At 43.4% G+C, this 11,391-nt stretch overlaps 1 protein-coding gene across 1 annotated transcript in view; it reads left to right on the top strand.

Annotated features, from left to right (window-relative positions):
* Positions 1-1,159: 1,159 nt before the first annotated feature.
* The window catches only part of nmnat2 (nicotinamide nucleotide adenylyltransferase 2), a 10,664-nt gene continuing 432 nt past the window's right edge, over positions 1,160-11,391 (top strand). Inside the window, exons 1-10 of the mRNA XM_068726116.1 lie at positions 1,160-1,403; positions 5,565-5,653; positions 6,372-6,439; positions 6,617-6,695; positions 7,773-7,902; positions 8,048-8,128; positions 9,165-9,209; positions 9,393-9,469; positions 10,357-10,458; positions 10,548-10,615. Of these exons, the coding sequence (XP_068582217.1) occupies positions 1,319-1,403; positions 5,565-5,653; positions 6,372-6,439; positions 6,617-6,695; positions 7,773-7,902; positions 8,048-8,128; positions 9,165-9,209; positions 9,393-9,469; positions 10,357-10,458; positions 10,548-10,615 (824 nt within the window). The 5' untranslated portion in view covers positions 1,160-1,318. The remainder of the gene's footprint in view (positions 1,404-5,564; positions 5,654-6,371; positions 6,440-6,616; positions 6,696-7,772; positions 7,903-8,047; positions 8,129-9,164; positions 9,210-9,392; positions 9,470-10,356; positions 10,459-10,547; positions 10,616-11,391) is intronic.

Raw genomic sequence — 11,391 nt, 5'->3', positions numbered from 1 at the left:
CAGGATGTAGACGTAGCTTCACCATGTAGACCTAGCTTCACCATGTAGACCTAGCTTCACCATGTAGACAAAGCTTCAGGATGTAGACGTAGCTTCACCATGTAGACCTAGCTTCAGGATGTAGACATAGCTTCACCATGTAGACCTAGCTTCAGGATGTAGACGTAGCTTCAGGATGTAGACGTAGCTTCACCATGTAGACAAAGCTTCAGGATGTAGACGTAGTTTCACCATGTAGATGTAGCTTCAGGATGTAGACGTAGCTTCACCATGTAGACAAAGCTTCAGGATGTAGACGTAGCTTCACCATGTGGACGTAGCTTCAGGATGTAGACGTAGCTTCACCATGTAGACAAAGCTTCACCATGTAGACGTAGCTTCAGGATGTAGACGTAGCTTCACCATGTGGACGTAGCTTCAATCCCCGGCTTCTGCTCTACTAGTCTCATGTCCTTGAGCAAGACACTTAACCCCAAAATGTGTCCTGTAGCTGCGTCTACAGTGTGTAGATAGATACTGAGTTGTCTGCTAAATGTCTGTAATGTAAAGGAACCGTTCTGTATTCACTCCAATAGTTCTAGGTGTTTCCATTCATCTTAAACCTCGACTTTACATTTTAAAATGAAATATTTAACGTTCTGTGTTTATGTTTATTACAAAACATCCGATCAGAGTTTTTAAAATATGAAGCACTGTTAAAAATGAAACGAGCCAGCAGTTAAATCACATAGTAAAGATCAGTTAATAAACCTATAATGTAATAGTAATATAAATAAAACACTCTGTTCTACTTTTCATACTTTAAGTACATTTGGATGATGGTTCTTCTGTACTTTTACTTTTACTGGAATGTTGTCATATTTCATTATATAATTCTGAACGTTTTCACTTCCTCTTTATTATTCTATACTAACATTAACATTATGATACATTATGATACATTATGATACATTATGATTCATTATGATTCATTATGATTCATGTGATAATGAAGCTGCGAGTGAATGTATTAAAGCAACAGTGTAGCAGTGACGTGTGAGTGTCTCTTTAACGCGCTGACGCTGCTTCCTGCCGCAGACTCGCCTCTCTCTCTCTCTCTCTCTCTCTCTCTCTCTCTCTCTCTCTCTCTCTCTCTCTCTCTCTCTCTCTCTCTCACTCACTCTCTCTCTCTCTCTCTCACTGTCTCTCTCTGCGGCGGCCACCGCTACAAACAACCGACGACCCGGGAACACAGAACCCACACGAGAACCGGGGGACCGGACCGGACCGGGGTACACAGCAAAGCAGAAGAAGGAGACGGAGACAGAAAAAAAAAAACATGACAGAAAACACCAAAACCCACGTGATCCTGCTGTCCTGCGGCAGCTTCAACCCCATCACCAAGGGACACATCCATATGTTCGGTGAGCATCTGTCCGTGTGTGTGTGTGTGTGTGTGTGTGTGTGTGTGTGTGTGTGTGTGTGTGTGTGTGTGTGTGTGTGTGTGTGTGTGTGTGTGTGTGAGGGGGGGGGGGGTCTCATGAAACCTCCCAAACAATCACATCGGGCCGTTCATCTGAACCTGAGCTTAAAACGGTCACAATGTGACCGGGGTCTGGTGCGCCTGTCTGGTCGCTGTCCAGCAGGGTGGTGCTGAAATGGACGACCGCTCCACACCCAGTGGGATGTAAAGAAAACAAACAAAGCGCGGAGCAATGTCCCGTTAAAGACGGTCATGTGACCCGGGGCGTTTTTTTAAGGAGAGAAAAACACGGAAACGTTCCGTGTCGAGGCTCCGCAGGCCTCGCGCGGCGTGTGGCGCAGCCCAGAAAACACGCCTCGATCCCCGCCGGGTCCTCAGAGACTCCGGACGGACACGGTGCACGGGCAGCAGGTAGTGCCTTGCTCAGCGGCGGGTTCCTGCGTCATTAGACGGGAGCTAATGGGTCCAAACACACATGAATTATTCAGGTTCCTGCTGCTGCGGATACAAACAGTGTTTCACCTCCTCATGCCTTCTATAAGGAGGTGTCAGTGCAGTTATTAGTTATTACAGTGATTTAAAGGGGATTATTAATGGAATAGAATAGATTAAAGTCATTGGAATAGATTATCTGCACGGTAAATTAAGAAAATACCAAATATCAAGATAATAATATGTACCTTGTAAAACTTTAAATCTCTGCAGACAACAGAACCCATTGATTTATGTATAACAATGAATCTCCACCATTCATTTTGATGAACGCTTCACTTCTGTTCATTATGATGAATACAGATTCATGTGATGTTAAGACAGTAAACATCAGCTCAGTATACACTGCACAGTACTCAGGATACAGTACTCAGTATACACTGCACAGTACTCAGTATACACTGCACAGTACTCAGTATACACTGCACAGTACTCAGGATACAGTACTCAGTATACACTGCACAGTACTCAGTATACACTGCACAGTACTCAGGATACAGTACTCAGTATACACTGCACAGTACTCAGTATACACTGCACAGTACTCAGTATGCACTGCACAGCACTCAGTATACAGTACTCAGTATACACTGCACAGTACTCAGTATACAGTACTCAGTATACACTGCACAGTACTCAGTATACACTGCACAGTACTCAGTATACAGTACTCAGTATACACTGCACAGTACTCAGTATACACTGCACAGTACTCAGTATACAGTACTCAGTATGCACTGCACAGTACTCAGTATACAGTACTCAGTATACAGTACACAGTATACACTGCACAGTACTCAGTATACACTGCACAGTACTCAGTATACACTGCACAGTAGTCAGTATACACTGCACAGTACTCAGTATACACTGCACAGTACTCAGTATACAGTACTCAGTATACACTGCACAGTACTCAGTATACACTGCACAGTACTCAGTATACACTGCACAGTACACAGTATACACTGCACAGTACTCAGTATACACTGCACAGTACACAGTATACACTGCACAGTACTCAGTATACAGTACTCAGTATACACTGCACAGTACTCAGTATACACTGCACAGTACTCAGTATACAGTACTCAGTATACACTGCACAGTACTCAGTATGCACTGCACAGTACTCAGTATGCACTGCACAGTACTCAGTATGCGCTGCACAGTACTCAGTATGCGCTGCAAGTACTCCGTATGCACTGCACAGTACTCAGTATACACTGCACAGTACTCAGTATGCACTGCAAGTACTCCGTATGCACTGCACAGTACTCAGTATACACTGCACAGTACTCAGTAATGTCAGACTGAGCATCCTATCAGTATGAAGAACTTGTTCACTAAACTAAATACGACCAATCAGAAGTGAAGCTGCTCCGTCAGATCACATCAGTGAATCCAAAACGCTCAGAAATCAAAGACCAATCACAGGCCGGCAGTGTGTGTGTGTGTGTGTGTGTGTGTGTGTGTGTGTGTGTGTGTGTCGTCCAATCAGAAGAGAGGGGGCGGGGTCATGTTGAAAATGTCTCCAGCTGACTCATGATGTCCTCTCAGAGCTCAGAGAGACACAAAATATGATTATTAATACTATAAATTATTTTTATTAATATTGATGTTATTATTGATGTTATCGCATTATTATCATTATTATTATCATTATTATTATTATCATAAACTATTACTGGAGGTCAGTGTTCCTGTTATTTTGTCCGCTGCGCTCACTTCTCTTCGATGTTTGAATATGCAGCAGCCATGTTTCCATGGTGACCTACTTTCACCAGCAGCTCTCCTCTCTCAGTTTAGTCCTGATCCTCTATATGAACCAGTCTCAGTGTAGTCCTGATCCTCTATATGAACCAGTCTCAGTGTAGTCCTGATCCTCTACATGAACCAATCTCAGTGTAGTCCTGATCCTCTACATGAACCAGTCTCAATGTAGTCCTGATCCTCTATATGAACCAGTCTCAGTGTAGTCCTGATCCTGTACATGAACCAGTCTCAGTGTAGACCTGATCCTCTATATGAACCAGTCTCAGTGTAGTCCTGATCCTCTATATGAACCAGTCTCAGTGTAGTCCTGATCCTCTATATGAACCAGTCTCAGTGTAGTCCTGATCCTCTATATGAACCAGTCTCAGTGTAGTCCTGATCCTCTATATGAACCAGTCTCAGTGTAGTCCTGATCCTCTATATGAACCAGTCTCAGTGTAGTCCTGATCCTCTATGTGAACCAGTCTCAGTGTAGACCTGATCCTCTATATGAACCAGTCTCAGTGTAGTCCTGATCCTCTACATGAACCAGTCTCAGTGTAGACCTGATCCTCTATATGAACCAGTCTCAGTGTAGACCTGATCCTCTATATGAACCAGTCTCAGTGTAGACCTGATCCTCTACATGAACCAGTCTCAGTGTAGTCCTGATCCTCTACATGAACCAGTCTCAGTGTAGACCTGATCCTCTATGTGAACCAGTCTCAGTGTAGTCCTGATCCTCTACATGAACCAGTCTCAGTGTAGACCTGATCCTGTACATGAACCAGTCTCAGTGTAGACCTGATCCTCTACATGAACCAGTCTCAGTGTAGACCTGATCCTCTATATGAACCAGTCTCAGTGTAGTCCTGATCCTCTATATGAACCAGTCTCAGTGTAGACCTGATCCTCTACATGAACCAGTCTCAGTGTAGACCTGATCCTCTACATGAACCAGTCTCAGTGTAGTCCTGATCCTCTACATGAACCAGTCTCAGTGTAGACCTGATCCTGTACATGAACCAGTCTCAGTGTAGACCTGATCCTCTACATGAACCAGTCTCAGTGTAGTCCTGATCCTCTATATGAACCAGTCTCAGTGTAGACCTGATCCTCTACATGAACCAGTCTCAGTGTAGACCTGATCCTCTACATGAACCAGTCTCAGTGTAGACCTGGTCCTCTACATGAACCAGTCTCAGTGTAGACCTGATCCTCTACATGAACCAGTCTCAGTGTAGACCTGATCCTGTACATGAACCAGTCTCAGTGTAGACCTGATCCTCTACATGAACCAGTCTCAGTGTAGACCTGATCCTCTACATGAACCAGTCTCAGCGTAGTCCTGATCCTCTATATGAACCAGTCTCAGTGTAGACCTGATCCTCTATATGAACCAGTCTCAGTGTAGACCTGATCCTCTATATGAACCAGTCTCAGTGTAGACCTGATCCTCTACATGAACCAGTCTCAGTGTAGACCTGATCCTCTACATGAACCAGTCTCAGTGTAGACCTGATCCTGTACATGAACCAGTCTCAGTGTAGACCTGATCCTCTACATGAACCAGTCTCAGTGTAGACCTGATCCTCTACATGAACCAGTCTCAGTGTAGACCTGATCCTGTACATGAACCAGTCTCAGTGTAGACCTGATCCTCTACATGAACCAGTCTCAGTGTAGACCTGTCACATGTGTGTTATGTGAAACATGAATGTACAGCATCACTACAGATAAATGTAGTGCAGTAGAAGTATAACAGAGCAGAACATTGAAATACTTCAGTGCAGTACTTGATTAGATGTACTTGTTCACCTTCACGCTGTGTGTTTCTCTGTTGTGTGTTTTGCAGAAAAAGCCAGAGAGTTTCTGCACAAATCGGGTCGCTTCATCGTGATCGGAGGAATCATCTCACCGGTTCACGACTCCTACGGAAAACCTGTGAGTCCTTCAGCTTCAGTTTGTAATCAGATTACACCGGCTCATATGTGGAGCACATCACACACACACTCATCATCCAGCAGCAGAAGCAGCTGCAGCTCTCTGGAATTAACGAAGCTCTTGTCCTACTTTTGCTCTAAAGAAACACTCGACATGAATAATAAATGCTGCAGAGACAGTTTCTACCGTCGCCAGGAGTCTGTTGGAGATTATTCACATCAGTTATGAACTCGTTAATAAATGTTCAGATGATGACTCAACATCCTGATAATCATTTCAAACGAATACTCCACACAGGGATTCATGTGTACGTATACATATGTACTACATAGACAGTGGTGGAGGAAGTATTCAGATCCTTTACTGCAGGAAAATACTAATACCACAGGGTAAGAATGCTCTGCTACAGTAAAAGTACTAATACCCTGTTACAGAAACATTATTGTCATTAACCTTATACATTAACATTAACATTATTCCAAATACATTAACATTATTACTAATACATTAACATTAACATGATTAACATGATTAACATGATTAACATTATTACTAATACATTAACATTATTACCATTATTGCCATTATTAACATTATTAACATTATTACTAATACATTAACATTATTAGTAATACATTAACATTGTTAACATTATTACTACACGTTACCATTATTACTGATACATTAACATTATTAACATTATTATGTGTGTCTGCAGGGTTTAGTGCCCAGCAGACATCGTCTCACCATGTGTCAGCTGGCTGTCCAGTCCTCTGATTGGATCAGGTGAGACACCTCTTCTCTTTGCAAAACCTTTTAGATCTCTTTATGTGAAACTCTGAAGGTAAGAAACCTAGATCTCAAGCCAGAACCACAGTCAGTCTCCACACACGTTATATCATGAGATGTTTAATTGTTGAGTCTGTTGTAAATCCGTGTTTTTGGCTGTGGCGTTTGCTGCAGGGTGGACCCCTGGGAGTGTTACCAGGACACCTGGCAGACAACCTGCAGCGTGCTGGAGCATCACCGCGACCTGATGAAGGTGAGGAGATGTTTCTCTGTCAATTGTTTTGAAAAATGTCTTTAGGGCAAAGCAAAGTGGTCCCAAGGGAAAGATTCACCGACCCTTTATCGTCCACAGAGGAGTTGGGCACTCTTCTGGAGCCAGACTTAGGAGGGGAGATGCTTGCCGGGCCGTGGCACATGGGGCTTGGCCGGGCACAGCCCAAAAAAATATACGTGGAGCCGCCGCCCTGTGGGCCCACCACTCACAGGGATAGGCATTGGGGTCGGGTGCAATGTGAGCTGGGCAGGTAAAGGTGGGGTCCTAGGTGTGCCGACCCTTGGCATAGCAGACTAGCTCTCAGGATGTGGAACGTCACCTCTCTGGTGGAGAAGGAACCGGAGCTGGCGTTGTGGTTTCAATTAGATATACAGTAGTTGGGCTCATAGTGCCAGTTCTGGAACCAAACTCCTGGAGAGATGTTGGACTCAAGCCTTTTTCCGGAGTTCCCCAGGATAAGAGGCGGCGGGCGTGTGTGGGGATACTCATGAGCCCCCGGCTGAGTATGGCTGTGTTAGAGTTTTCCCCCGAGGAACAAGATGGTCGACTCTATGCGACTGCAAGTCGAGGAAGTCTCTGACTGCTGGTTGTGCCTATCCACCGAACAGCAGTTTGGAGGGCCCGCCTTCTTAGAGCCTCTGGGTGGCGTTCTGGAAAGGGTGCCAACTGGGGACTCTATAGATCTGCTGGGGGACTTCAACGCTCATGTGGGTAACGATGGAGAAACCTGGAGGGGGGTGATTGGGAGGAACGGCCTGTCTGATCTGGACCCAAGTGCTAATTTGTCGTTTGGACTTCTGTGCTAGAAATGGATTGGCCATAACAAACGGCGGCTCATACGTGTACTTGGTACCAGAACACCTCAGGCTAAAGTCCTATGATTGACTTTGTGATCATATCATCTTATTTCTTGGACACTTTGGTGTGGAGAGTTTCAGATATGTTAATGATAGTCTTATACTGTGATTGAGAGTATTGACAGTTTGTTCCATCTCCATTAAAGTGTTGCCGTTATTTGGAGAACGTCTGTTTTATCACAATGTTTTTGTTCCTCAGAGAGTCACCGGCTGCATTCTGTCCAATGTCAACACGCCATCGACGACTCCTGTGATTGGTCAGCCACAGAACCAGACTCCCCCCCCCATCTACCAGAACCACAGCAACATGAATCACAAGCCCACAGCCAGTGAGTCACCTTCTTCCATATTCATTACTTATTCCATCCATCAGTGAGGGTTAAAGGAGCAGTTATACGTATGTAGCCTCAGATGATTGTTTGTTGATGAAAGTGACTGGAGTCTAAACCTCCCTCTGGTTCTTTCTCTGCTCAGTCAAACTGTGGGGGAAGGTCAGTGAGAGTTTTGGAAAGATCTGCTGTGTCCGCCCTCACATCGAACGCTTCACCTTCGTTGGTAAGTAGAAAAGTACACGCTCAGAAAGGAGGGAAACGAACCGCGATCATCAGCCAGTCCAGTGACCCTGATAGCCTTGTTAACAAGTTGAGACTCAGAGCTCCTCTTCAAATTTAAAGGCCTTTAGTCTGTCACTTTTGGAAACCATCATATTAACCAGTTTTTGTTTGTAAAACCACTCAACGTTTGAAGCTGCATGATTATTTTTTTTTGTATCACAAAAACCTGAAAACACAATAGTGTTTGCAACCAGCTGCCTACTTCTACATCCAGCAGCCATACATACATAACATACATGAACAGTGTCAATAGGTAGTTGGAGTTCCTCAGGGTTCTAATCTGGGTCCTCCATATTCAAAATTGAGTTAAAGCCACAATATTCCTTTATTTCTTTTGTCCAATAGCACACAAGCTATAAACACAACATCTGACATGTTATCAGTTGAAGTAGCTGTGGCTCATGTTATAAAATAGTTTCTTATCTCCACATACAGCAGTTTCAACATTCATTCATTCATCAGGAGTCTTTGTGTTTGTGTCGAATGTCAGTCTACATTCTGTCTCTTTTAGCTCTGTTTTTGTTCTCCACCACCTCCTGAGGGAAACATCTGTCTCTTTAGCTGCTAAATGCTCACCAGCTAGTCTCTAACTGAGTCTGTCTGCTGAGCTGGTAGTGAACACTGGCTTTGTACAGCTTTTATTATGAAACCATGTGAGACTGAACCGGACAGGAAATGTGCAGCGAAACCAGAACAAGAAGCTAAAAGAGGCTAAAAAGCTCTGTCGAGCTGCAGAGATAGTGACCGTTCTCTGTGGGTTTTCTACTAGAAACCCTTTAACATTACACACAGTCAATTGATCCATTGATCCACTACATGACAATATTGATTAGTGCATCTTAAACAAACGTTGCACCTCCGTCAGAGCAAATACTTGTAGTTGGTTGGCAGCACTCTTGCAGTTGGCACATTGAGACCTTCATTGTATACCCTGAAGAAATATTAAACTCCTCTTGTGTTGTGTTTCGTTGTGTCAGATGAAAACGCTAACCTGGGGACCGCGATGAGATACGAGGAGATCGGTGAGTCGTCTCTTCAGCGTCTGAAACCTGAACAGACTCCTGTGTCGTGTCCTCTGGTTTTCCTTCCTGCTGTGTCTGAACTCCTTCTGGTTTGTTTGTATCCAGTAAACATGTTGTTTACTGAGTAAACATGTTGTTTACTGAGGACGTGTCTCTTTCCTCCTGCCTGTTTGTCGTCTGTAGAGTTACGCATCTTGCTCCTGTGTGGCAGTGATCTCCTGGAGTCCTTCTGCATCCCTGGTCTGTGGAAGGACAGTGATGTAAGCACATGGTAGCCCCACCCCCCGCCCAACATGTAACCCCGCCCCCCTTGCTCTCTCCTCCGAAACGCCATCGTAATAACCCGACAGGTCATTTCGATGGTTGACAAAGGAAATACCTGCAGAAAGACAGCGTTGGCATGCAGCGGTATTCTTCTCTCACACTACTAACGAGCAAAACATCATGCTAATATGAATGCTAGCTGTTAGCAAGTGAGCATGAAGGAATTAGTAGAATAGTCCCATAGTCATTTTATGGGAATTATTTTGAATTCAAAGACAGAACTTTGTAATTTAAGATAATGATTTAACAAAAATATCATGCTGTTGTCATCCCAAACAAGATAAAACATTCAAAAGCAGTTTTTAGCTGATGGTATCACATGTATACAGGCTGTAAAGAACCAACCATTACTAAGTAGGAACCAGAAACCTTGATTCACCCCAAAGCTAATGTTTGGGATCAGAACATAGCTTCAGATTAAAGTGTTCAGACACAAGTGGAAGCAAATAGAGAGGAATCATCCTGGGTGGCACCGACTCAGGAAAGACGTGTCCACGAGAGTTCAAAATGTTTTTGACTTCAGTGAAACATTTGTGATTCGAGGCTTCATGACTTCATTTCATAAATGTTCAGTAAAGAACTGGAGTTTTGAGATCAGTCGCTGTAAGTTGTTAGTTAGTTAGTTAGTACTTTGGTTGTTTAGTGAATAAGAACCACTCCTGTTTGTTAACAGCCGGGTCACTTCAGCAGAACTTCACCTGTGAATCCTGCTGTGATCCTGATCCTGGAGAGTCCAATGAGCTGGATCCATGTGGTCTAACTGCTGTGTAGCGTCGCGGCCTTGAGGACCGACTGAAGGTGTTTTTTGTCTCTGTGGTTTCAGATGGAGGTGATCGTGGGGGATTTCGGGATCGTGGTGGTTCCTCGTGACGGAGCCGACACGGAGAGGATCATGAATCACTCTTCCATTCTCCGCAAGTTCAAGGTCGACATCTCTGCTGCACTCTGGTTCCATCTGATGGAGGAAAACATCCTCTTTCTCTTTGTTAATGTGATCTCTGTTCTCGTCTTCAGGACAACATCACCGTGGTGAAAGACGGGATGAGCCACCCGATGTCCATCGTCAGCTCCACCAAGAGCAGGTGATGACGGTTGTTACTGTGAGATTCATCACTGATGGACAGTTAGTACTCTACATGTGTGACTGTAGAACGTGTCTTCACCAACAGGTGTTCTTTAGATGTTCTTTAGTTCTTACTTGTAGATGTTCTAACTAAACTCTGATCAAAGAGACAAAGATCCTCTGACCAACAGAAAAAGAAGAAGAAGAAGAAGAGAAGAAGAAATCAGCTGGAAGCTTAGATTTAAACATAAACAACTTCCTGTTTCAGTATCAAAAGAGTGTCACAATAAAAGCAGCTGAGAACAAGCTGGAGTTAACTTCATCAAAGCTCTTCTTCAGACTTCACAGTAGAACCAGAATGTTAGTGTGGAGTTACTGTTGAACATCAGCTGATCTAATCACAGTTTAAATCTCTTCATCTATTTACTGATCAATAATCAAACTGATTCTACATCAAGTTCACCAGGATTCTGTCATGTGACTCTGAATCTGATCAGAATAAAACATCTGGAGTCTGAATGTTTGTATCTGTTAGAAGAGGTTTTATTGAAGTAAAGAAGTACATCATCAGCATAACAGCTGATTCATAACTTTTCAATGGTAGTTCATAAAGAAAGTATTAATTTTAAACACTGTGTTTTTCCCTTTGGTGTATTTGAACACACTAAAGGTAAAAGATAAACAAATAATCAAATAAACAAATAAACAAATAATCAAATAAACAAATTAACAAATTAACAGATAAACAGATTAACAGATTAACAGATAAACAGATTAACAGATAAACAGATTAAC

This window comes from Cebidichthys violaceus, unplaced genomic scaffold, assembly GCF_023349555.1.
Source record: "Cebidichthys violaceus isolate CVI_PGR_0920_01 unplaced genomic scaffold, fCebVio1.0.p SCAF_38, whole genome shotgun sequence".
In the NCBI taxonomy this organism is placed as follows: Eukaryota; Metazoa; Chordata; class Actinopteri; order Perciformes; family Stichaeidae; genus Cebidichthys; species Cebidichthys violaceus.
The sequence above is the reverse complement of the archived record's forward strand: the minus strand, read 5'-3'. Positions and strand labels throughout refer to the sequence as shown.